The sequence below is a fragment of the Symphalangus syndactylus genome, chromosome X (genome assembly GCF_028878055.3).
Source record: "Symphalangus syndactylus isolate Jambi chromosome X, NHGRI_mSymSyn1-v2.1_pri, whole genome shotgun sequence".
Taxonomy (NCBI): domain Eukaryota; kingdom Metazoa; phylum Chordata; class Mammalia; order Primates; family Hylobatidae; genus Symphalangus; species Symphalangus syndactylus.
In genome coordinates, this window is record NC_072447.2 from 142760719 (window position 1) to 142786960 (window position 26242).

Consider the following 26242-nt stretch of genomic DNA (forward strand, 5'->3'; position numbering starts at 1 on the left):
AGAAATCTTTATTAAAACTTATGCCCTAGCCATTTACTCCACTGGTTTAACTAAAAGGTAAACTTAGTTTCTAGCACATCTTTCTTAGTATAATACAAATGTAAGATTTTAATGCAGACCAAGAAAAGTCTACTTTTTAGAGTTTTATAACTAAAAGTGAAATTGAGTTACAGCCATATACATCAAGTTATTCAAATTAACTTGTTTATCTAAAAAAGTAGACTCTCCAGCTTGGTCAGTTGCTACAAACCAAAAACAATGTTATCTCAAGCATGACCTCCATGGCAAAAAAAAAAAATTAATCACAAGAAGAAAATGTGTATAGCAGTTTTTTAGACACAATGATGAGAATTCAGTTTTTGTTACAAGTTAGTTCTTGCTTGGAGACGTCAGTAAATACTATTTATTTATTTACTTATTGAAATAGAGTCTCACACTGTCACCCAGGCTGGAGTGCAGTAGCGCCTTCCTAGCTCACTGCAGCCTCTGCCTCCCAGGCTCAAGCAATTCTCCCACCTCAGCCTCCTGAGTAGCTGGGACTACAGGCACACACCACCATGCCTGGCTAATTTTTGTTGTGTATGTGTGTATTATTTTTTTTTTTTTTTTTTTGGAGACAGAGTCTCACTCTGTCACCCAAGCTAGAGTGCAGTGGTGTGATCTCAGCTCACTGCAACCTCCACCTCCCAGGTTCAAGTGATTCTCCTGCCTCAGCCTCCCAAGTAGCTGGAATTACAGGCGCACGCCACCACACCCAGCTAATTTTTATATTTTTAGTAGAGACGGGGTTTCACCATGTTGGTCAGGCTGGTCTTCAACTCCTAAGCTCAGGCAATCTGCCTGTCTCGGCCTCCCAAAGTGCTGGGATTACAGGCGTGAGCCACCGCGCCCGGCCAATTTTTGTATTTTTTGTAGATACGGGGTCTCCCTTTGAACCATCTCCGAGGCTGGTTTCAAACTTCACCTGCCTCAGCCTCCCGAAGTGCTGGCATTACAGGTGTGAGCCACTGCACCGGGCCTCTTTTATACTATCTTTAAGTGCAACTATAAACTTAAAAAGCAGCCCAGACATTTAGAACATGTTTAAAACTATTTATACAGAAAACGCCAGCTTTGGGCTGGGCATGACGGCTCACACCTGTAATCCCAGCACTTTGGGAGGCTGAGGTGGGTGGATCACCTGCGGTCAGGAGTTCGAGACCAGCCTGGGCAACATGGCGAAACCTCGTCTCTGTTAAAAATACAAAAAATTAGCCAGGCGGACACCTGTAATCCCAGCTACTTGGGAGGCTGAGGCAGGAGAATCGCTTGAACCCATGAGGCGGAGGTTGCATTGAGCTGAAATCGCGCGCCACTGCATTCCAGCCTGGGCGACAGGGACTCTGTCTCAAAAACAAATAAACAAAAAATGCCAGCTTTCCCGGTACATACAGTGCATTTTATATATGCTTTGTAGTGGATTAAATAACCTGTACATAAGTGTGGCCACTAAAGATGAAATTATGTGAAAAAGTTGTGGGTCACTGCCTCAAATATGTATCATCTAATTTAATTTGAAACCAAAACTTTATAAACTTACTAAGCAAATTTCCCAAAGGAGGAAAGTTGAAGAGAATCTCAGCTTTGAGAGTCAATTATTTAAGCAAAAGGAGGCTTTAGAACTTTACTTGTTTTTACCAGTTCTGTTTTACCCAAGATTTCCAATTTATCATTAAAAATGCTGATGGTTTAGCATTAAAAATGCAGATGAGGAACTTAAGACTCCAAATAACTTTTAATGTGTCTGAATAGCAGTAAAAAAGAAAGAGAAAAAGGTAAAAATAAAGTAGTAGATATTTAAAGTAATAATAAAGTTAGCAGTCACCTGCTCAAAGAAAACTTAGGAAAAACTCTTCTGGACATTAGCCTAGGCAAATAACTGATGACGAAGACAAAAAAGCAAATGCCCCAAAACCAAAAATAAACAAATGGGACTTAAATTAAAAAGCTGCACAGCAAAAGAAATAATCAACAGAGTAAACAGACAATCTATAAAATGGGAGAAAATATTTGCAAATTATGATTCCGCCAAAGGACTAATATCCAGAATCTATAAGGAACTCAAACAGTAAGAAAAAAAAAATCAACTCCATTAAAAGCTGGGCAAAGGGTGGGGTGCAGTGACTCACTTCTGTAATCCCAGCACTTTCGGAGGCTAGGGCAGGGGATTACTTGACGCCAGGAGTTTATGACCAGCCTGGCCAATATGGTGAAACCCCGTCTCTACTAAAAATACCAAAAAAAAAAAAAAAAAATTAATTAATTTTTTTTAAAAATCTTAAAAATTTTTAAAGGAAAAAAACACATAACAGATAAACATGATGGAAACTAAAGATCCTAAAATTCATAGCAGAGTACAATCAATGCTCCTTTTGCTGAAGAAGGGAATTTCCAAGTTTTGCACCAGCTACAAAATTCTGGTGATTTCCAAAATCCCTGCAGAGTACATTAAAGTTTGTGAGGCTGTAGAGGCCAAATTTTTCTGAAGGAAGTATTTGTGTTCCCAGGAGATAAAAAAAACAAAAAGCATTAGGCCGGATGCAGTGGCTCACGCCTGTAATCCCAGCACTTTGGGAGGCCAAGGCAGGCGGATCACGAGACCATCCTGGCTAACCCGGTGAAACCCCGTCTCTACTAAAAATACAAAAAATTAGCCAGGCGTGGTGGCGGGCGCCTGTAGTCCCAGCTACTTGGGAGGCTAAGGCAGGAGAATGGCGTGAACCTGGGAGGCGGGGCTTGCAGTGAACCAAGATCTCGCCTCTGAACTCCAGCCTGGGTGACAAAGTGAGACTCCGTCTCAAAAAAAAAAAAAAAAAAAAAGCATTAATTTTATAAGCAAATAAAATTTAAAGTAGGTCAAAATGTTTGTCTTCAGTGTTCCCTGCCTTAACATTTATAATGTCACATTACTGGTAGTATTTGTAAACAAAAGCAGCATCCAATTAAGATAATTATTTTTATGACTGAAGGGTGGAGAAAGAAAATCAACACTTGCTACAAAGTTGGAAGGCAGCTAACATATTCTATAAATAGTATATTTTGGAAAAATAATCTTTTAAAAAATCCTGGTATAAATACAAACAGCCAAGACAATGTGAGGAAGAAAAAGTCAAACTATGAAATTGTTGGTCTTTTCGGAGTAGAGCTGAAGGCCTCCATTTAGGAGATAGTATCCCACCCATTCAAAACACATGAACCTGAGGAAATCAATAGTACTACTCAGTATTGTAATAATAATCACAGAAACACAAATAACAATAGCAGCTACCGTTTGAGTTGTCGCCCCATGCCAAGCACAATGCAAGAGGAGAGAAAAAAAATGAGGAAGGAACCCAAACAGCACAATGATGTAAAAAGACCTCTTTATTCAGAGCAACTAGACCTTATAAAGTAGTTCTACTCCTGGTTTTATTACTAACTCTGCTTGGTGACCATGTGCCTAAATTTCTCTGGCCTTGGTTTCTCCATCTGTAAAGTCAGTGAGCTGAATAAGATAACCTCTTAAGACCATTTAGCTCTACAAGTCCACAATTCTGAATCAAAGGACTACTACAGACCATTTAATTGGATACCACAAGGTGAGTTGAAATTTCCAGTAAAAGAACTATTCACTATTTTAGGCACAAGTATGTAAACCTCTGGCTGAGAATAAAATTTCTGCCACTAGTGTGTAAGATTAAGAGGAAATAGACATTTTTATCCAGAATAAAATGTTCTATAGGCCTACATATCTGCTCATTAGGCAACAAAATTTTCACCTGTCCTGACCATATTTTACATGTTAATCTCCCAGCTAGACATGATCACTACTGTATCACCACCCAAACGAGAAATTAAATGCGTATTTGAAAACCAAAATGTCATATATTTTTAAGGAAAGGCATAATTTTGTTTCAGGTTCTAAGTGATTACAAGTGTACAGTGAACCAAACGTCACCAACTTTTATCTCTACCTTGCCAGGGCACATGAGGAAGTGAGGAAAATCTTCAAGATCTATTCCATTCTACGAGATGGCAGTAGGCCAACCTAGCACCTAACCTGGTCAGCCAGAGGTAAAGACTAGCTAAATAACACTTGCAGAATCATGACTACCGGGTATAGGAGCTATAAGAAGTGGTTTCACAGAGTATTAGCCCCATTTCACCAACGAGGACATTTAGAATCAGGGCGATTAATTTGGCCAAGGTGACACAACTAGTAAGTGGTTGGGCCAGGATTTAAATACAAACTTCCAGGCCAATGCTCTTAGTCCTACACTATGCTGAAGAAAGATGCATTCAAACGGTGACACAGCTGCAGTGACTTAACTCTTAACAGATCACAGGTGAAGCAGTGTACTGAGCAGCATGCACCCTTTGGGACATAGGACTGTATTAATACTTGAGAAGTGGGATGGGAGGTGGAGGGGTTGGCAGGGGAACTAGAAAGAAATGCAAATAAAGTCATTCCAGGACAGCTGTCTCCAAAAGAATGCAAATCTTTTATAAAAGAATTTGCATGCTTTTATATCCTAGTTCATCCATTCAAGGGTAATTCAGGAAGCTTTGCACAAGTAAGTAATTCATATTTTTAACAAACTTTACGGTTTAAAGTAATATGCATAATCAACAAGCACTGTGAATCATAATGGAAGGCAAGTGAATGATCTTTTACCTATAACAAGACAAAGTGATTTTTTAAATAAACTGTCTTTCAGAGGAATACTTACTATAGCTAGTATATGATCCGTATACATGCAAATACATGTACACATACATAAATGCATCAGTTTCCTCAGAAGCATAAATTAGAATAAATGCATTATCTGATTCACTATATGACCATCTATTGAGTTAAAACAAAAACTTACCTTAGATGAGACTATTCTATTATCACAAAATCTTTGTGCAATGTAAGCTTCTGTTTCCGAAACTGGATGATTGCCAACAAACACTGTGCGTGTGCCAACTCGTTTCTCTTCTCCAGCACACTGACCAAGAGAAAAGGGAAAAAATTCAGTTTTTCATCACATTTGTCCACACTTCTACCAAGCCCATAATTCTTGTCTAAGCATGCTGGGCTATAATCTGGTGAGAAAGTAGTAGGGAGAGGAGAAAACCTTGTTAGGGAATTCAAAATCCATTAAGCTCTTACTTGCTGACATAGTAAAGATTAGTAAAAGTGCTGTTTGAACCAACTGTTCTGAGGTCAACAGTGCAATTCTAAAATGATTAAAGAATGTACCCTAGAGAAAAAATACTTTTACTGCCAATCATTTTTTTCATCCACAGCCCAAATGAATCTTAACCATAACCTTCGCTAGCAACACACTAACTCACGAAAGAATGGACTGGGAATATTTCATTTATTATGCAACTACTGAGGACAACCCTTCAACTACCTTACTAGAGAACAGAAAGCATAATGCAGATTACTTCTAAACACAAAATAATTGTGTATAAGTGTAAAGGTCAGAAATACAATGGCTGCCTCTATTGAAGAAATGATCGACTTTTTCTAAAAAGAAACTATAATTATTTGGCTTTACAGGATAGTTTATTTTGCAATCTCTCAGAGCCTTATTGTTGTAAAGTTCCATTTCACACAATATATTTCTCATGCCCCTTTTACATTTTTAATAAGTAGACTCACTGAATCTAAAAGTTTCAAGATTGGGCTCTATTTTATCCCACCCTTTAATTTTTCTGAGGCCTCACTCTCTTTGCTTAAATCAGGATAATACCCTTTTCTTATATAAATTTGGGACAGTCTCCTTGTATGGTACTATATTACCATATCTGAGACTACCACATATTTAAGTCAAAGGATGTATGATAGAAACAAATATCCATTTATATATTCCCATTATTTTTTAGAAATATAATTTTCCAACCTAAAATGTTTTAATATATGTAGTCACAAAGATTTTCCTTCCTTTCAATGATCTATTTAAAGGTCAAAGGTATAAATCTCACCCTCAAAGTAATCATTTTAAGCAAGACTTAGAACTTGTAGTCTTCCAATTATCTACAATGTCTGAATGTACTCCAGTCTGAATTTGTGCATCTTATGTAGATGGTATGTGGAAAATTATTCCTTCGTTTAAAAATTAAAAATCACCCCAAAGTATACATAAAACCTCTTTGCCTTACGTTTTCATTTAAGCTTATGATATTGCCTTCAAAATTTGTAAGGAATCATGCAAAAAGTAACTGGGACAAACTGAAGTAGAAGAGATTCAGGCTGTATATAACTCTGGAAAGCTACTCTGGAGTGTGCTAAGGGAATTTGTGGGATCCCTGGAGACCTGGAAAAAGTCAGTTAAGTATCTATGCTGGATAGCTTAGTTATTTATCTGCCCGCCCAAAGACAAGGCATTAGAACAACTGATTGTCCAAGGTCTTTCGCATGCTAAGAGTAAATGATTCATAGGTAAATTTTCACACAGTTCCTGGAAACCAGTAAACAGTATCTTTACCAAGTGGTAGCTTTGATTTAGGGGCTTACTTCTCTGTTTGCAACTGTAATATACAGGTTCTGACACAGCTTACTGATAAGAGCACCAAATTTTCCATAATATCCATTTTGTAAAACTTAAAAGTGAAAGTGTGTGCACCTGCCAGATGTATAGTTTATGTGGCTTCACCCCAGCTCCCACCTTCTGTTGCAGGTTAAGGCCTCTCTGTGGTCTCGGCAACAGACCTAACTCTTATAATGTACCAATTTGAATTAGAGAAAATGCCAAGTCCACGTATACATTGCAATTTGCAACCTTTAATTTAATATTCATGTGGCTGTTTAGTTTTTCACACAAGGAAGAAGTGGCTGCAGAGTAAATGAGGCAGGGTTACCTTTTATACAAGTTCTTAGTTAATTCTACAAGTGGAAAGGGGCAAGAGGCAAAGGAGGTAGAGAATCAGTGAAGTAGGATATGTCGTGTGCTGTCAATATAGATTTTTCCCCTGAATTACAGCAACCACTGATTAACTTAAAACAAAAATGGACTAGTGCTTTCCCAATTCTGAATTGTCTTCTACATTCCATGCCAAAGAACAAAAGGAAAAAGCACAATACAATTTTTTTAGGCACACTGATATTTTTATTAATTCCCTACATTTGAATAACATTTCCAGTTTTACTAAGAGCTTTCCTCATACATTATCTCTCTGATCTTTTTTGAATAAGGCCTAAGTGGCCTCTATCTCCATTAAATTGGAGAAAATGGATTAAAATTACTATGCAGGTTTGGGGTTTTGTGTGTACAGATCCCGGCAGTGATTGCTGTTAGATGACGAAACAGAAGCCTGAAAGAAGCAGCAGAATGTCCACTTCTGAGCATTTTCCAAAATAGCATTTTACAGTCTCTTTACCCTAAACAGGTTTGGGTTGAGAAGTGCCTAAGACTGGGGCTGGAGTAGTATGAGGTAGGTGACTTTTCCGTGCCTGTTTCACCTTAAAAGCTGATGAAACTGCAATGTCTGGTGGGATTTCCTGCAACTGTATAGTTTTAAGCTGCTCGCAAAGTAAGATTCTCCTTCGACAATTTATTTTGCATGTGGTTATCTCCCATCAATTATTCAGATCACTGATAATGAGAATTACAGGCCCTGATATAATGCAAAGCTACTTGGATTATCAGCAAATAATCTTAAAACCGATGTAATCCCTGGCAGTTAGAGCATTACTTTTATTGGTCATCAAACTGCTTTCTGTAAGCTACCACAGCAAATAAAAGCATTTGCTCAAAAATGAACAAAAAAAAAATTCTTACTAAACTCTGAAGACTTGGCAATGATTTTAAATGGTTCTCCACACTCTAGCCCAAAGCTATTTTCTTCTCTGAAGCAGGAATATTTTTGAACAGCATAGTGTCTTAAAAACGCCAAATTCAAAATTGAAAGACAGAGCATTTCATCAAAATTTCATATGTCTACTAAAATGCTCCCAGAAGTCAGCATTTCCATACTAGGGCTGAAAGGGTGGGGGTATGGGGAGGAGATCACTACAGTGCCAGGAAACATTTCCAGTGTATTAAGCTTCTTGGTTAAAATAACTACAATGTATTCGGTGGTTAAATTGCTGAGGTTTCCAAGCCCACTCCATTATAACAAGCAAAGATGAATAAACTTAATGTGTAATTTACAATCATAACTCTAAAATGATCCTTAAAATTGCACTTTTCAGATTTTGCTTTTACTGCTACTTCTTAAGTGATTAAGCTGTCTCTCCTTTTGCCAAAGGAAGTGAAGCAAGACTGATGGGGCAGTTGTGTTGTTCTGCCTTTAAAGCTTAATTACAGTCATATTAACTGAAATTCTCAAACACTTGACCAAAGGACAAATGAATACACAAAGTTTATCCCTAAACACAAAGATTTCTCTAATTAGGCATTACCCAATGGCTTCACATTTAATTGAATAAAAACTACTACAGGAAATGGATATTAAGCCTCACACAAACACCTAAATCAGCAAGCACAACGCTTAATAAAAAGACTGACCATGAGGATTTGGATAAGAACAATGCCTTGTTTGGAAGCTCAGAGTGGACCTTTCATTATCTCAAAGTGATTCACTGAGCAGTTTAATTTCACCAGGGACAATCAATTCTAAGAATTCCCAATCTGATCCCCCTTCCCCAACCATGCCCTTACTCCAAGAACTTCAGAGCTACAGAAATTGTGGCTCGAAAGACTGAAATGCAGCTTCATTAAAGGATTGCTAATAGAAAGTTGATGGATCAAAAATACTGTAAACATTCTTGATTCAAGATTCTAACAGGAATTTTATCTTTTAATGATTCAGGTTCTTCCATTTATAGGAAGTAACCTGCGACTCTCAGTGTTCCTTTGGGGTCTCAGCAACTCAACTTTCCTTATTAACAGAATCTTTCCTAACCCAAAGCCTGACAATATGCACAAAAATTTAACCAGCAAGTATACAAAGCCTCAGAAGTTCCCTTTCACTTTCACCCTACCCATCTCTACACACAGCCTTTCATTCCAAACACTTAACAAAATTTAAAACTCTAAACTAGGAGATTCTTAACCCTTAAAGATAGGAGCAGTGAGGCTGACAATCCAGGTAACCATTTACGATTACCCTCAGGAAATGGATAAAAACATATATGCAAATAAAAAGCAGGAATAAAGCAGGCCCCAAGATCTCAAAACCCAACCTGGCTGAAAAGAGGAGAAATAAATATAGATTACAAACCTCAGAGGCTGGAGGGAGAGATGGGACCATCTGCATACTGACATGCAGAAATTTGGCAACACAATGGCAGCTAAATCTCAGAGAGAATGCTGCAGATTATCAAGCAACTTGTACCAACCCCTGTGATCCTTGTAAAGTTTCCCAGAACTTGGGAAGTGAGCCAATTATGGCTTGCCTAGTTCCTGTACTTCCATGGGAGGCAGCAAAGGAAGCATCAGAAGACAGTCTATTCCTTAAGAGCTCAAAGCAGTACTCTGGCGGCCTGAGCCCCATTATTGCACCATTTCACATCTTTTTGTTATTCTTCTCCAAAGACCTGATTTGCCTTTGTAACTTCTGTATTTTAAGGTGTTATTATTTTTAAATATCAGTATCTTACACCATACAGTAATTTTTCCTCATCTTGGGAAGTTCTTTTCTAATCCCTGCCTACAATAAATGGACCACAATAAAAAGTGGTGCTAAACAATAAGCTTCAGAGGAAAGCTGAATTGAACTTTTAGTTGTATTTTCAGAGGAAGAGACATAATCTAAGTATTCACTATGACACAGAGTTTCCCCACCCTAAGAGAGTCACTGTAATACTGTAAATTCAAGCTTCAAAAATATATGCAAGAAAGGCCTAAGCAGATGGTTTATGTGGAAAGGTCCCTTAGGGATGGAAGATTTTTCTCACTATTTAGATATCTCAGAGGTAAGAAAGTTGTATCTCAGCAGGCAACAGTAATATCTAGCAATTGCAAGGAAAAAAGCCACTGGATATTAGGGAGAAAAATGCCTTGACCAGTATCATTACCTAGAAGAGATAAATTCTCATCTAAAAATTACTTTCTAGATCACCAGAGAAGAATTTTTATTACAGTGTAAGAAGAGATAAGAAACTCTAGCTAGAGCAAAAGAAACAATATTGTAAAACTGGTGTCTGACGACCTGAACAAGGTTTTATTTCTTTTTTCAGTGATAGTGTCATTACTATAAAAGTGATGTTTCCTAGAAAGGTCTGCCAGTTCAAATATAAGTTGGAGTGTGTCCAGCAAAACCAATGAATGCATTTTTCCAAGTAAACTGTCAAATACCATACAAAAAGCAAACTGGCTTAAAAACTGCCTGAGCTCTAAGTGTAATTAATTTAAAGAGCACATCCAGGCTATAACTTTTCTTAACATCCCCAACAAAAGAGGTAGATAAAAAGCAAGTTTCCATTGTGGAGCATGGCTTAGTTGAATAAATGAAGAAAGTAAGGGGTTTCGGGGCAGGGGGTGCATTCTTCCTGGACCTGGCACAGTGGCTTGGACCTGTAATCCCAATACTTTGCTTGAGGCCCAGAGTTCCAGACCAGCCCAGTCAAACACAGTGAGACCCCTGTCTCTACAAAAAAAAATTTTTTTTAATTAGCGGGGCATGCTGGCACACACCTGTAGTCCTCCTAGGGAACCTGAGGCAGGAGGACCACTTAAGCCCAGAAGTTCGAGGTTACAGTGAACTATGATCACCACTGCACTCCAGCCTGGGCAACAGAGTAAAGACCCCAACTCTTTAAAAAAAACAAACATTCTTCCTATAGGGAAGGCTTTCAGGGCAAAATCTGGAGGGGACAGGGGAAGCAAGACAGTTTTAACTCTGAGAAATATTATTTACAACTTTTTTTTCTTCAAAATGAGACCTGGAGAAAATGGCTTAGTTGAGCCTCATTTCCTTATCTATAAAATAAGGTCACATAACGTAACAGACTGCTTACAGCAGGATTAACAGAAACACCCAGAAATCACTTTAAATGACTGTAAACTATTCGCAGGAACAAAGGATGAGGTTTGCAGATGTTAACAAACTATAGGAATATTAAAACTCTAGCAACTGGGCCAGCATGGAACTAGGCAATGTCCTCAACATAACCCACATGTAAATGTTTTATTTAAAGCAAGAAAGTTTCTGGCTCTACAGAAGAGGCACGGGAAATTTTGGTGCTACCCCTGCCTAAAGGGGCAGGATGAATTATGGTCCACTAGCACAGAGTGCTTGGTTTTGAAAACACTGTTCTTCAGTGTTCATGAAGAGGACTAGAGTTAGCCAGGGAGGCTGACAAGTGCCATGTTTGATGACAACTGAGGGCCACTCGAGGAGCTTATGGAGGTTGCTGTCCAGAACATATATCATATTTTGGAACTGTTGATCTGACACCCTGACAGTAAAAATAGGAATTCGTTTCTCCCTTTGTGGCAGAGCACACAGGCACTTGGGAACTGCACTGGAATTATTGACACTGTCTCTCCATCATCTCTTCCCTCTCCCCAAAGCTTTGGATTTGAAGCTTCTGTGCACTATAAAGACTGGATGCTGCTATAAATATAACAGATGATCTGATTGTAATTATTCCTAAAACATGCTTAAAAGAGACTATATAAATTAGTAAGACATTTGAAATGTAATGTATAACTTGGATATTGAAGCATAAAAAGAAGAGCACGACAAATATTCAGTAATGCCTTACATATAAATAAAAATTGTTTAGATTGTTAAATTTTAATGTGCCTTTGAGTACTGCCAACTAGGAATGCCACAGTAAGATAAATGGCAAGAATATCAGGATACCACACTCAATGTTTCCCCAGACTGAATTACATGGAACAAGTTAATAATGAGGTTCCTTAGAGAAAGGAGAAGCCCACCCCTCCTCCAGGTTATTCACAATGCATACCCATGTAGTAAAAGCTCCATAAAGTCTTGAAAAAACCTCTTTTAACTCTGTGTAAGTCAGCATTTCCCAAAATTTTTTGACCACAGAACTCTTTTTTTCCCACAAGGAAAATCCAGTGACATCACATTCTGTACAACATGTTTTGGGCAATGCTACTGTAATATACCTCTTACCTCGCAAACATGTCTACATATCTGGGCTACATCTATGCTAGAGTCTACTGGTAGAAAAAACACATGGTATTCACAATCAGCTATACTGGCAAAGCATTCAAGGCTATGAGGTGAGATCACTGTTGTATTTGTGACAATTTCTATCCATGTATGCCAAAAATGGATAAAATTAAGTATTTGGCTATGATCCCAGGTGGGTGTTTTTGCTTCTAAAGCTTAATAAAGAGAGGCAAGAAACCAGGAGATCAAGGTCCTAATAGCCTTCTACCATCAATCGGTCTGTACATGTCTTGGGGAAGTCCTGGCATTAGTTTCTTCATATGTAACTTGGAAGGGACTTGACTAAATAATCTGATCTAAAACGAAGCAGGGGAAAGTGGCAGATTTTCTTTGAGACGGAGTTTCACTCTTGTCACCCAGGCTGGAGTGCAGTGGTGCAATCTCGGCTCACTGCAACCTCCGCCTCCCAGGTTCAAGCAATTCTTCTGCCTCAGCCTCCTGAATAGCTGGGATTACAGGCGCCCACCACCACACCCAGCTAATTTTTGTATTTTTAGTAGAGACGGGTTTTCACCATGTTGGCCAGGCTGGTCTCGAACTCCTGACCTCAGGTGATCCACCCGCCTCGGCCTCCCAAAGTGCTGGGATTACAGCCGTGAGCCACCGCACCCAGCTAGTGGGGACGGATTTTCTAGCAATAAAACTTGAAATGTGGCCAGCCGAGTGCGGTGGCTCACGCCTATATTCCTAGCACTTTGGGAAGCCGAGGTGGGTGGATCACTTGAGGTCAGGAGTTTGAGACCAGCCTGGCCAACATGGCAAAATTCTGTCTCTACTAAAAACACAAAAATTAGCCAGGCGTGGTGGTACATACCTGTAATTCCAACTACTCGGGAGGCTGAGGCAGGAGAATCACTTGAGCCCGGGAGGCGGAGGTTGCAGTAAGCTGAGATCACACCACTGCATTCCAGCCTGGGTGACAGAGCAAAACTCCATCTCAAAAAAAAAAAGCTTGAAATGTAGCTTTGGATGTTGCATCATTTGCCACCTATTTCAGCCTAGTCCCCTAAAACAAAAAAAAAGCATTCAAGGGTGAGGAAGAAATTACTACGTTTCAGAATAAAGAATAACTTACAAACTAATACACACGAGAAGACAATATATGTGGAATAAAAAATTGCAGGTTTGGGCCGGGCACAGTGGCTCATGCTGTAATCCCAGCACTTTGGGAGGCCGAGGTGGGCAGATCACCTGAGGTCAGGAGTTCGAGACCAGATTGGCCAACATGGCAAAACCCGCCTCTACTAAAAATACAAAAATTAGCTGGGAGTGGTCACAGGTGCCTGTAATCCCAGCTACTCAGGAGGGTGAGGCAGGAGAATCACTTGAACCTGGGAGCCGGAGGTTGCAGTGAGCTGAGATCGCACCATTGCACTCCAGCCTGCGTGACAGAATGAGACTCTCTCCAAAACAAAAACAATTTCAGGCTTCAAAGCAGAAAAGGAGGGAAAAATAAATGAAACATCATGAAAAGTCACAAAGACCAGGGAAAGGTTCATGTGCTAATGCCTTTAAAAAAATGTTTAAGTACAAACTGACTAAATAAAACTCCTTCAAGGTGCTAATTTTGGTACACTAGAGGGTACACTGGTTCTTTCAGGCTTTTAAGATGCCCACTTAAAGCACCACAGTAGCAATTTACTTAATGATAATCTTTAAATGTGAAAAAATGAATGCCTTCTCAAATGTGCCTATTACCCTAGGAAACTGTTTACTCCTCTGATAAAACAGAATGAAATCCATTTCCCAGCAACCAAGGTACAAACAATTGCAAGTAAATCAGGTTAGAATTAACTACCATGAGGGCAATATTTAAAATTAATAAACCTCTTAGAATACAAATCTTACCTGTACACAGGATTTCTGCTGTAAAATGAAAACACACACACACACACACACACACACGGGGACGGGGGGAGAGATAAAGCCATTTGAAATAATTTTTATTAGAGTGGATACATTCAAAACGCATGACTTCACAAAAACAAACACCACTCAGCCTAAAGGCCAAACCACCCTCAAACCAATTTTCCACAAAACAAATGTTTTTTACCAAATAGGACAAACAGTAGTTAGAAGTTCTATTCAAGTGTATGATTGAAAATAGCAATGGGGTATTTCTAAAGCACACATAGGGGGTATCTAGAACCATTATAAGAATTTACAGCCAACATTAAAAAATGCCTAGGAAGCTTTAAACAGAAAATAATGCTTTCAGCTAAATCATGAAACAACAAGTAGTTGTAGGTTTCTTCATTAGGAAACCTTTGCTCAGTGGAATGCAAGCAGCTTAGTTATGACTAGTACTCAAAAATTAAAAGTTCATAAAGACTCAATTCTCCTGACTGCAATGCATTTCACTCCACTTTGCATTATTATAAAAAGCATATGTGTATGCAACATTTCTAAGCCTATTCTTACTCTACTTTGTAAACTCGGATATGATGTAAAATGTTCTACATGCTGTCAAATAGAAAATAGTTATAGCATTACTTAAGGGAAGAAATATGGCAGAACCCAATGAAATATAGGCAGTCCTCAAATTAATGGTGGACTGATAGTCTGATTACTTCAGATGGACAGGAATCTGAATGATCTTTACATAGTCAGTGTACTTGAGTACTCTATGATGTTCTGCTGACATCTCAGCTTGGTTCCCAGTCACTTACTACAAGCAAATACAACTATTCCCTGCATGCTGAGCACAGCTAAACTAAAACAAAACAAAAACAAAAAGGAGAAGGGTAGAAATACAAATGTGTCAAACCAACAGAAAATTGCCTATGATGAGAACATTCAGCTATAAGACTACATGGGGCTTCCTCATAATTCTCAATGCAACGCTCAAAAGACACCTCCAATAGAAGAGTTGTTAAATGCTTTAACCAACACATATGTTCAGAAGGAAGAAACTTCTTTGGATGTGAGATTAGTCCTTTAGACTGCTTCTTCAATCCTAAAAATAGTATATAAGAGAAAAAGTGGGGTTCTCCTAATAGTTGCAGGTCTATCTCAGAAAGCAATGTACCAGAATGCTGTTGGACTCAAATTTTATTAATTTAGAATCCAATCCTGTCCAATATACCTTTGAGTTTCACTTCTATTTTCATACTGTGAAATAACCATGTAATAAAGTACCAAGGAATGACATATTCACTGCAAATAAGGGGAAGTTCATTCATGCATTCCAGATGGCGTGAATGAACAGCTTGTAAGAAAAAAAAAAGAAAATAACAAGTGTTGGCAAGCATGTGGAGAAATTGGAACCCTCATACATTGCTGGTGGGACTGTAAAATGATTCAGCTCCTATGAGAAACAGTTTGGCAGTTCATTAAAAAGTTAAACATAGAATTACCATATGACCCCACAATTCCACTCCTAAGTATAGGCCCAAAAGAATTGAAAACAGGTATCAGAACAAAAACTTGTGCATGCATGTTCATAGCAGAACTATTCAAAAGGTGGAAACAGTCGGGCGCAGGGGCTCATGCCTGTAATCACAGTACTTTGGGAGGCCAAGGTGGGCGGATCACCTGAGGTCAGGAGTTTGAGCCAGCGTGGCCAACATGGTGAAACCCTGTCTCTACTAAAAATACAAAAATTATCCAGGCGTAGTGGCAGATGCCTGTAATCCCAGCTACTTGGGAGGCTGAGGCAAGAAAATCGCTTGAACCCAGGAGGCAAGAGATTACACTGAGCCAAGATCACACCACTGCACTCCAGCCAGGGCAACACAGCAAGATTCTCTCTCAAAAAAAAAAAAAAAAAAAAAAAAGGTAGAAACAACCCAAATGTCCATAACTGATGAATGGATAAACAAAATGTGGTATAGCCATACAATGAAATATTATTCAGCCATAAAAATGAATGAAGCACTGATATGTTCCACAATGTGAATGAATCTCAAAAACAGTATGCCAAGTGAAAGAAGCCAGACACAAAAGGTCACATAATGCATAATTTCATCATATGAAATATGCAGAATAGGTTAATCCATAAAAACAGAAAGCAGATTGGTAGTTACCAGGTGCTAGGGGGAGGGGAGAATGCAGAGTAACTGTTTAATAAGTATGGAGTTTCCTTTTAAGGAGGTAAAAATGTTCTGGAACTAGGTACGAGTTTGTGGTTATAAAAAATATAAATGTACTAAGTTCCAATAAATTGTTCACTTTACAATGGTTAGTTTTATGTTATGTGAATTTCACCTCAATAAAAAAGTAACTCCCTTGCCTAACAGCGAGTCACAAGGTAAATCTGTTAACACAGTTGATGCATCCATTCAACCAATATTTATTGAGCTCCTACTATGTGTACAGCACTAGAGACAGGGTGGTGAATAAAAAAGACACAGTCCCTGCCTTCAAGGAGCTTAGAGTATAGGCAGAGGGAAGACCAGGCATTCATCAAATGCTCATACAAATCAGCTAAGTGCCAAGAATGATGGCTGCACAGTACCCTGAGGGCTAACCTAGCTAGGACCACACAACCACCATGTGCAACACAAACCTAATCATATTGCTCCTCCAGGCCCCACTTGAATGGTTTCCCATTGATGTTAGAACTGCAAATTAAAATCCTTATTCTGACCTGCAAAGTTTTATACACAGTCTGGTCTCTTCCTATTTCCCCAACTTCATTTGCCCTCGTCTTCTCTTTCTCTATTATAACCCATTGGCCTTTTTTCCATTCCAGGTAAGCCAGATGACCCTTCTTGTCCCTGAGTATTCCACTGTTTCCCTCGGCATAGAATACTCTTCCCTCTTTACCTACTGATAATAATCCTTCAGATCTCAACAACCATAATTTTATCATTAACCCTTCTCTGGTGACAATCAAAATGAAGACAGAGCAACAACTTGTTCTCCAAAATCTATGTCTGCTACAGGGAATTTACAATGAGCAAAGCAAAGCATAAAGAAAATCTCAATTCAGTTTCTCAAAAAGCCGAAACACCAAGTCTCTTCAAAGTCTTCCCCAAAAGTCTCCTCAAGCATACCTATCAAAATTTACTAAAAGAAATCCTGTGAGAAGTCCTTGACTTTGCAGAAACTGCTTTAAGAAAAACCACCTTCTAATTAGTTTCAGTAAAAACAAGGCAGTGATTATGACAAAAACTTTGTATAGTCTACTACGACACTTTAGTTCATTAAACATAATTTAATGTGACTGGTTGTTGTGATGCCTTGTTAACTGATTTTAAACATACTTCAGACAATTTTCTCCTGAACAGTATTCAGATTCATCATTTCCAGCTGATTAAACAGTTGATTAAAATGATGGTTACAGCTATTTCTATTTTTATAAAAAGTCAGGCTTTAGGCCAGAGATATAATCCCCAATGTAATATTGTTTCTGTGAAGAAAATCAGATTCAATTTACATTATTTTGACTTACAGAAAATTTTCTGTGAACATAACCTGCCATAAAATACAAGGACAATTGTAAAAGGTTTTCAGAAGGGCCTATCACCCAGCACAAGTGTGTACCATGGAACACAGGCTGGGCATAAGGCAAACATTCAAATCAGCCAGTCATGAGCTGTTCTCTTTTTATCTCACTTAATAATCATAAACTGGGGCAGGGTATTTTTCACAGCATTGATTTTTTCTGCAAGCAGAGCAGGGAGAACTATCACTAACCTATATAAAGTCTCATATGAAAAAAAAAGACTGAAGGGTGGGAGGGGGGCGAGGGATAAAAGACTACAAATTGGGTTCAGTGTATACTGCTCGGGTGATGGGTGCACCAAAATCTCACAAATCACCTAAAGAACTTACTTATGTAACCAAATACCATTTGTTCCCCAAAAATCTATGGAAATAAAAACAATTTTTTTAAAGACTCTGCCAAAGCTGTCAAAGGACACTGATGCGATATAACATTATCTTTGCACTTTTTAGAACCTGAAAATTACATTTTAAAGAATAACATCCAATGATTAACAGATATTTATTTATACAGATATCTGACATAACAATTAGTAATGAAGCCCACACAAAGTGTTTACTAATAAATGAGTAAACAACAGCATGTAATCAACGGCACTATTTGTTGGGTCATAGTCTCCACAACACTACTGGGCAATCAACTCCAAACCTAGATACTCTACTACAATTAGACAACAAGACTTGTTTGTTTCAGTAGTTTTCATCCACACACTTGAATTTTTATAAATACAAAATACTAGTTAATGAACTGCGTCTAAACCTTACTAAGACCAAAGAATTGTTTCTACAAAGAAGAACTGCAGGTTGAAATGATTGGTGGTACAATGGGTTAGAGAAGAAAGCTATTTGTTCAAATGAAACTCCAAATGAGAATATTAAAATTCAACATTCAAGAGCTGCAGGGAGGTAAGGAAAACTCTCCTTTCATTGATGTTCAAAAGACAAGAGAGAGAATTTTCTCCTATCAGCTTTTGCCATCCCTATGCTGAGACTACAGTGAATCTTGTGTAGAAAAACAACAACACCTAAGTGGTATATTTCAATCACAAAAATTGCCACTTATGAAATTTTCTGGTACCTTATGATGGAAAAGGCAATAAACAATAAGTTTTTAAAACATTATACATACATACACATATATACACACTCCATCTTGCTCTGGAGCTCAGAAACAATGGAACCTAGTAAGGTGATTTTTTTAAGTGATTTCCCTAAGGAAAGTTACTATTTCTTCCTTGTTCCCCTAGCTATGTTCCCGGGACTAGGACCTTATCAGGTTATAACTCAAAGACAGGCCCATTGCTATCTAAGGCTCCACTTATCTTGCCTTGCCTTGCCTTGCCCTGCCCAGAATGCATGAGCAGGTTTTTTTGTTTTGTTTTGCTTTTTTGAGACAGAGTCTCGTTCTGTCGCCCAGGCTGGAGTGCAGTGGTGCGATCTCGGCTCACTGCAAGCTCCGCCTTCCGGGCTCACGCCATTCTCCTGCCTCAGCCTCCCAAGTAGCTGGGACTACAGGCACCCGCCACCACACCCACCTAATTTGTTTGTATTTTTAGTAGAGGCAGGGTTTCACCGTGTTAGCCAGGATGGTCTCGATCTCCTGACCTCATGATCCGCCCACCTCGGCCTCCCAAAGTGAGCAGGTTTTAAATTCCATACATGCCCTCCAAGGGTACCAATCTTCCTCCTGCCATGTGCCATAGAGTAACTCTCCCCCTTTTCTTCCACTCTTTCACCTTCTGCCGTTGTGAAAAGTATCAGCTGGGTAGTAGGTGTAGGCTGAGGCGAAGCCCAATCACTTCTCTTCTTTTGCTTGCATTCTACCTCTCACTGACCTCTGAGCTAGGGCTGTATCAGTTCCTGCAATAGGCAGGTTTACAATCTCATAGAGTTGACAGGAAACACAAGTAGGACATAAGTGAAGGAAGTATACAAGTATATTTGCAGCGCACTGCTAAGTAAATACAGAAGAAGAAAGGAGTAAGAGTTGCTTAAACGTAGAGGCTGACTGGGGCTGCGTAGAGTTTGTCTTAAATTTCCAAGAGATTAATGTGTCTGAGCGTTGGGTAATTTTGGCCTCTTGTGATCTAGAATACGATCAAATTAGTTTGAAAATCTTTGTATAATTCACACGTGCCAGGCTCCAAAGCTAGAGTCTGCATACAATGACAAGAGAATTTTATTTTCAGTTGTATACTGTGCTTGGTTTCAGAGCTACTCTAACAAACTTTACTTTCCCTTGCCATTCTAACTTCATTTTCCACTAGTAGTCTCCAGCAAGAATGCTCTGCTGTCACCAAATTCATCTCCCACCTCATTTTCTCACCAAGTATCTCAGTTTATTCCCAACTGCTGTTCTCTTGGACTGGAATTGTCTGCATGACTCTCCTTGAAAGTAAACTGAAAGTTCAACTAATGCCAAATTCAGCAGCTTAATTAAGAGTCCCTGTAACATATGGAAGGCTGCAGATACATAAAATTGGCAAACCCTTACAAACTGGCTTCCCCTCAAGGTGATCAGCCAGTGATTCTTGAAGCTGTGTCTTATTCTCTTAGGATACAACAGGGCTTCTTCTGCAGTAAGGATAAGTAACACCTAAGTGTCTGTTACGTGCAGATGAAGAATTCTATAGATGGACAGATGGAAAGATGGATGGATGGAAGAATTACGAACAGACATGGCCCACTCATTTGATTAAACAGGCCTAGCCCCAAAATCAGAGTATCATTTAGAGTCATTTGAGATCACCAAGGGTCATCAAGCTATGTATGACCAGAGATGAAAATATAGTATAAACAAGGCTGGAGCCTCAATGTTTAACTGTCTCATGAATATCTTCTAATGGGTATATTTTTGATGCTCAAAAATCAAAGGTACTCTGATATTTGCAATTTTAATGGCCTTTTTTCACAGAGCATGGCAATTACCAGGTTGTTTCAAAGAGGCTGTACAAGGGATGACGAAGAACAGAAGCATACTGGCTATGTGTATCAGTTCTAGAGCCAGGTATCTGGGTTCAAATATTGGTTCTGCCACTTATTAGTTATGTCACCTGGGGCAAGTTCCTTAACCATGTGATGTCTCAGTTTTCCCACCAGTCTCAAAGGGGATGATTATGTTGATGACAACTTATAAAGCAATTATGAAATAGTGCCTTCACATTGTAAATACTGAAAAAAAAATATTAGTTGTGTTATATAGCACAATGGAATAATAAATTCCTTTGTTGCCAATAACTGGTTGCCTCTGACACAGAAAAAAAAAAAAAAAACTGATGTCCATGAAAAAAATATAATTCTAATACAAATAGGTGAAATATATCTGCAGGGTTATTACACTTGAAACTCAGGGAGCACAAATGAAAGAAATTAACATTAACTTTTTTTAACTAAAAAACAGATATACAGTCTTTGCAAAACAGAAACAGAGAGAAACTTTATAAAATCAAAATGACCATAAATAGTTTTGTAAATGAACTATGCCAGGCTAACCAGATAACACTTCTTAATTAGCATATGAACAAAAGAGAGAATAGTACATTGTGACTTCATTCAAGACTTCAATAAAACAAAATGCTTGCAAAAAGGAAAGAAAAATCAGCTTCAAAAGGTTCAGCAAAGGTTATGTATGATAAATGACTCAGTTTAGGGTTGAATGCAAGGAGTAGCAGAGAGTGGAGGGCTCTGGGTAAGCACTAGACTGGAAGCAAAAATAAACAGCATGTGTAATCAAATTCACCCAACTGTGTCATACCACGTGGCCCTGCAATACCTGCAATGCAGGAAAGGCCTGGTGCTGAGTAAGAAGAAAGCACATACGCAGGGCAAGCAGTGGGAAGAAACCTTCCATGCTGCCCTAGTAGCACCCTAACTAAAGAGGAGAAGATGGTCAGAGCAGCTAACAGCTCTTAACAAGAAGGGGGCCAGATTTAGAATTGCAAATGGTTGGCCTCAGACATTCACCTTCTCCTATCATTCTTTCCAAATCAAATCAATAGTCTGTGTGTGTGTAGGGGCCTGTGTATTTGTGAGATCCCCTAATCCAAAGGCCTATCCCATTTTATTGAAACAAATAGTTAAAGAACATGGAATGAAGTAGACACAGTGATAAGCATAATTCCCATGCTAAATTAGGAAGCTTATCTTACCAGAAAGCCAACTCTGTATCTCAGTTCCCCCTCTCCGAGTCTGTTTTCCCATTCATAAAATGTGGGAGTTGAATAAAAAGGTTCCTGTGGTTATCTAATATTGTATAGATTTACCAAAAATTTGTCAAGTTAGCACCCTGAAGAAGGAATGTTCAAAATGATAAAATGAGCATAAGCAGGTATTTACTTAAAAGAATGACAGATGATTAAGTGGTTAAGGGGTTGTGAGCAACATTAGGTCCTGGTGGACACACTTGTTTGCCTCTCAGTTTCTCTAGTGCACCTCACCTCCCCAGGGGGTGGACCCACCATTTCCTCCCATCACTGATAAGCCTCAGGCCCAAGGGACCCTGTCTCTTTCCTTAGGGGATTCATAGCCTCCAGTCAGCTCAAAACAGGCTTCCAGCTAGTGCCCTAGCACTACCTTGCCTTGCTAGAATGCCAGCTCCCTAAGCAGCAGTGGCTCTGTGTTTGATTTAGTGACCAGAGGGCAATGTGGAACAGAACTAAATTAGGAACCCCTACAGAGATTTGCTTCAAAAAACTGGAAAAACCACCACAAATGTTTCTGCTTTTTCATTAATGCATTTATTAACAATAAATGTTTAAAGCAATTTATTTTTATCAGGAGAAGTCAGGGATTTTTGAGAGAAAAGTAAGGGGGAATACATGTAGGGAGTGAAGCAGTGAGAGAAGTCTAAATATATAGTTCAATTATTCCAGTGAATAGAGAAAATGGAGACCTTGATGTGCTTCATACTAAGTATAAACTACATTAATGAGAGCTTTTAAACATTGAACAATTAAGTTTACATCAATCAAATTTATACATAAAATACTCTTAAAGACAACAACACTTTAATTTTTACTGTATTCATCTTTATCAACTACTGTCTTTATTCATAATTCCCTCTATTTAAAGCCCAAAGCTTTCCCAAACAACTGTTCTTGGCAAGAGAACTCTGGCTAATTTTCTGCAATTCTCATTATCCATCATTCTTACAACTAAAACCTTTAAAAGAAATCTTTGGAATCACTTTTAAAACATGCTTATGCTTGCCAAATACTGTCCCATTCTTTTTAAATATGCTTGAATAGATTTGCTTTGGGAATAATTATGTTTAAGAAACTGCCAAAGCAAGAGGGAAGTTGTACACCACTATAGAGATCGTTCAGATTGTTGTGTGGGGATCTCTGTCACATAAACTTCATCATGGATCTTTGGGTTTCATTATGATCATCCAAAAATAAGTCTGACTTATACATTCATATTTAAAAGAAAAGTTTGCAATAAAGGGCCATGCAATGCTTGATCTTGAGAAATAGTGCCTCTTGTATGAATCCAGGTAACCTCTGGCTATTAACTAGTATGTTAAATAACAAACCGGAATAAGCTTTGCTAAGGAGCTTCAATTTTACTCATGTCCAGTTGTTTCCAACCTGGTGAACACTAGATTTCCTTCCTAAATAATTTTCACCCAAAAGAATTCTTAAACAGCTAAATTATAAGACTTTGTGGTATCAGTGGCTAAAAATCTCAGTAAGGACCACCTCTGGACTTAGTTTAGAGAACTGGAGTATATCTGATAACTAGGAATAAAGAGCTAATCAAAACTGGCTTTGTAAATGTTAAAGTAAGGTTGGGTTAGCAATTGTCCATAGCATAAGTATGCAATCCGCTGTGTAACTCCTAAGGTTTACTTTACTTTTGCTGCTATTCTTTTTTTCTTTTTTAAAATAAATTAATAGATTAATAAAAACACAACCACCCAGTTGCTATAGGGAAAGCAGGATTTGGGCTCTAATGGTGACCATAAAACACTACGAAGAAACGCTTTCGTTCACTCCTAGGAATATATTTAAAATTTAAAAGAAACATAAACATAGATCATAAGTAAGGATTTTGGCTACATTTCTAAAATAGCGTGTTCATTGTTATAGTTTGTATTTTGACTGAAACAGATTGATATTAGTTAGAATAAACATTAGGATTTGGAGTAGGAAGCCTATAATGTAGAACTCTAATCAGGTTCAGACCCAAGCAGTATCTACAAGAGGAAACGGTTGGTGGAAGCGACTGACTGGTGACTCCTGTGGCACTCTGCACTGCTTACATGGCATTTACTGAAAATGCCTGTACAAAAAAAAAAAAAATGTGGGACTCAAAGGCCAATTACATCTACCCATGACTCTCATCCAATTGCCCATCCTCATCTACTTACTGCTCTGGGCTTCCTTCTTCCACCCCACATACATGACCTAATTGTTCCCCTTCCCTCTCTCTCTCCCACTCATTAAAAGTCCTGGGCCAGGCGCAGTGGCTCACACCTGTAATCCCAACACTTTGGGAGGCCCAGACAAGCAGATCGCTTGAGCTCAGGAGTTCGAGACAAGCCTGGGCAACATAGTAAAACTTCTTCTCTACAAATACAAAACAATTACCCAGGCATGGTGGCGTGCACGCCTGTAGTCCAAGCTACTCAGCAGATTGAGGCAGGAGGATCAGTTGACCCTAGGAGGCAGAGATTGCAGTGAGTCAAGATCGCGCCACTGCACTCCAGCTTGGCCAACGGAGTAAGACCCTGTCTCATCAACAAACAAACAAACTAGCTATGTCCTATATGGCTGGGTGCAGTGGCTTACACCTGTAATCCCAGCACTTTGGGAGGCTGAGGTGGGAGGACTCTGCTTGAGCCCAGGAGTTCGAGACCAGCCTGGGCAACATAGTGAGACCTCATCTCTACAAAAAAAATCAAAAAATTAGCTGGATGTGGTGGCTCATGCCTGTAATCCCAGTTATTCCAGAGGCTGAGGCAGGATGATCATCTGAGCCTAGGAGGTTGTGGTTGCAGTGAGCTATGATTGTGCCACTGCACTCTAGATTGGAAATCAGAGCAAGACCCTGTCTCAAAAAAAAAAAAAAAAAAAAAAAAAAAAATTACGTCCTATAGAACCTGCCATCCTTGTTAATCAAACTCTCTACATCTTAACATCAGAAACCCTACCTTACAACCACCCACATTCCTTGAAACTTGGCTCTCTTCTTGAAATTCTTCCCCCTGTGAACCTCTTAACTATGTAACTCAGAGGGCGATAAGCAAGCTTCCTCTTGCCTCCCCCTTGCTTATAGAGTCTATTACTCCATACTCATGGCATCATTCCTTTAGTTTGATATCATCTGGAGATAACAGCTTTTACCCATCCTCATCATGGTCATCTATCCATCTCCTTGGACATTTGCCTTCATTCATTTGGGTCACTGGTGGCCTCTCCATCTCATCTCCTGCCATCATCTGATGAAATCCGAACACACCATCTTATAGTTCTCAGACTTCTTATCTGTAGTGACCTTTACCATCCGTTGTCATCACTATCAAACACCAGTCTCTGATCACTTATTGCCCATTGGCTGAAGAGTTTGAAATTTGGCTTTCAAACTTGTTCTCTATGCCAACACTTGCCATGGTACTTGAAAATTCTATCATCCACATGCAACACCCACCCCAATCCAGAAACCTAGATTGCTGAGTCCCAAAACTCCTTTGCTTTAAGGATCTTCACCTCCACTCTTTTTTACCTACCTCCTCTATAGTGAGAGAGTAGGATCTGTTATCACATACTGCTTCATCCCTGACACATAATAGCCCTCTCTCATTTTTCAGCTCCATAACTTCTACTACATAGCTCTTTAAGAACTCTACTCTCTTTTTTTGTTTTTTTTTAAGAGACGGGGGTCTCACTATGTTGCCCAGGTTGGAGTGCAGTGGCTACTCACAGGCATAATCATAGTGCACTGCAGCCTTGAACACCTGGGCTCAAGTGATCTTCCCATTTCAGCCTCCTGAGTAGCTGGGCCTACAGGCATGCAGCACTGCACTCAGCTAAAGACCACTACTCTTTTGACCCTACCCTCAGTTTCTCAAAGCCCTTACCAGTCCTTACCTGCACTTTCCCTCTGATCTCTGAACACCATATTGACTCATGGAACCTATTCTCTCACCAGCCCTCTCAATTCCTTCCCAACCTGGCTTTTTGCCATAAATGACCTACCTACAAAGCTCTAAATCCAGGACCAATCTCGCAAACTGCTTTCTTCATTCCTGCGTGTAGGAAGCTGAGAACAGTTTTGGTAAAACCACACTGACAAAAAATTAATGTTATTACAAATTCTTCAGTGCTACTCCACAAACCTCCACTTGTCTTCCTTCATCTGACTCTCCACTTACTCTAAATGCTCATTTCAAAGCTTCATGACTCTCAAGTCCCCTATCACAATCCTCTCTATATGGGTGACCTTACTCCTACATCCCTTAGAAAATCAGGGTTATCTAGGAAGCATTCTCTCACACGGTGTGCACATCAGCTCTTTCCTTCCAGTTTGAGAAAGAATAAAGAATCTCTTCTCCCATTCAAGACTCACAAAGAGCCTGTACCTATGTTTTGATCTCTATCTCCCCATATTTTTCGACCAATAATTATCCTGC

General features: G+C 39.0%; 1 protein-coding gene across 8 annotated transcripts in view; it reads right to left on the bottom strand.

Moving 5' to 3' along the window:
* ATP11C (ATPase phospholipid transporting 11C) overlaps positions 1-26242 on the bottom strand; it is a 205475-nt gene that overhangs the window by 94211 nt on the left and 85022 nt on the right. For 7 of the 8 annotated variants that reach the window (XM_055267366.2, XM_063634309.1, XM_063634308.1 and 4 more), the window contains one exon: positions 4890-5009. In XM_055267366.2, the coding sequence (XP_055123341.1) occupies positions 4890-5009 (120 nt within the window). Of the gene's footprint in view, positions 1-4889; positions 5010-9234; positions 9323-26242 lie in introns of those variants that run through there. The other variant, XM_055267368.2, reaches the window with a different exon arrangement.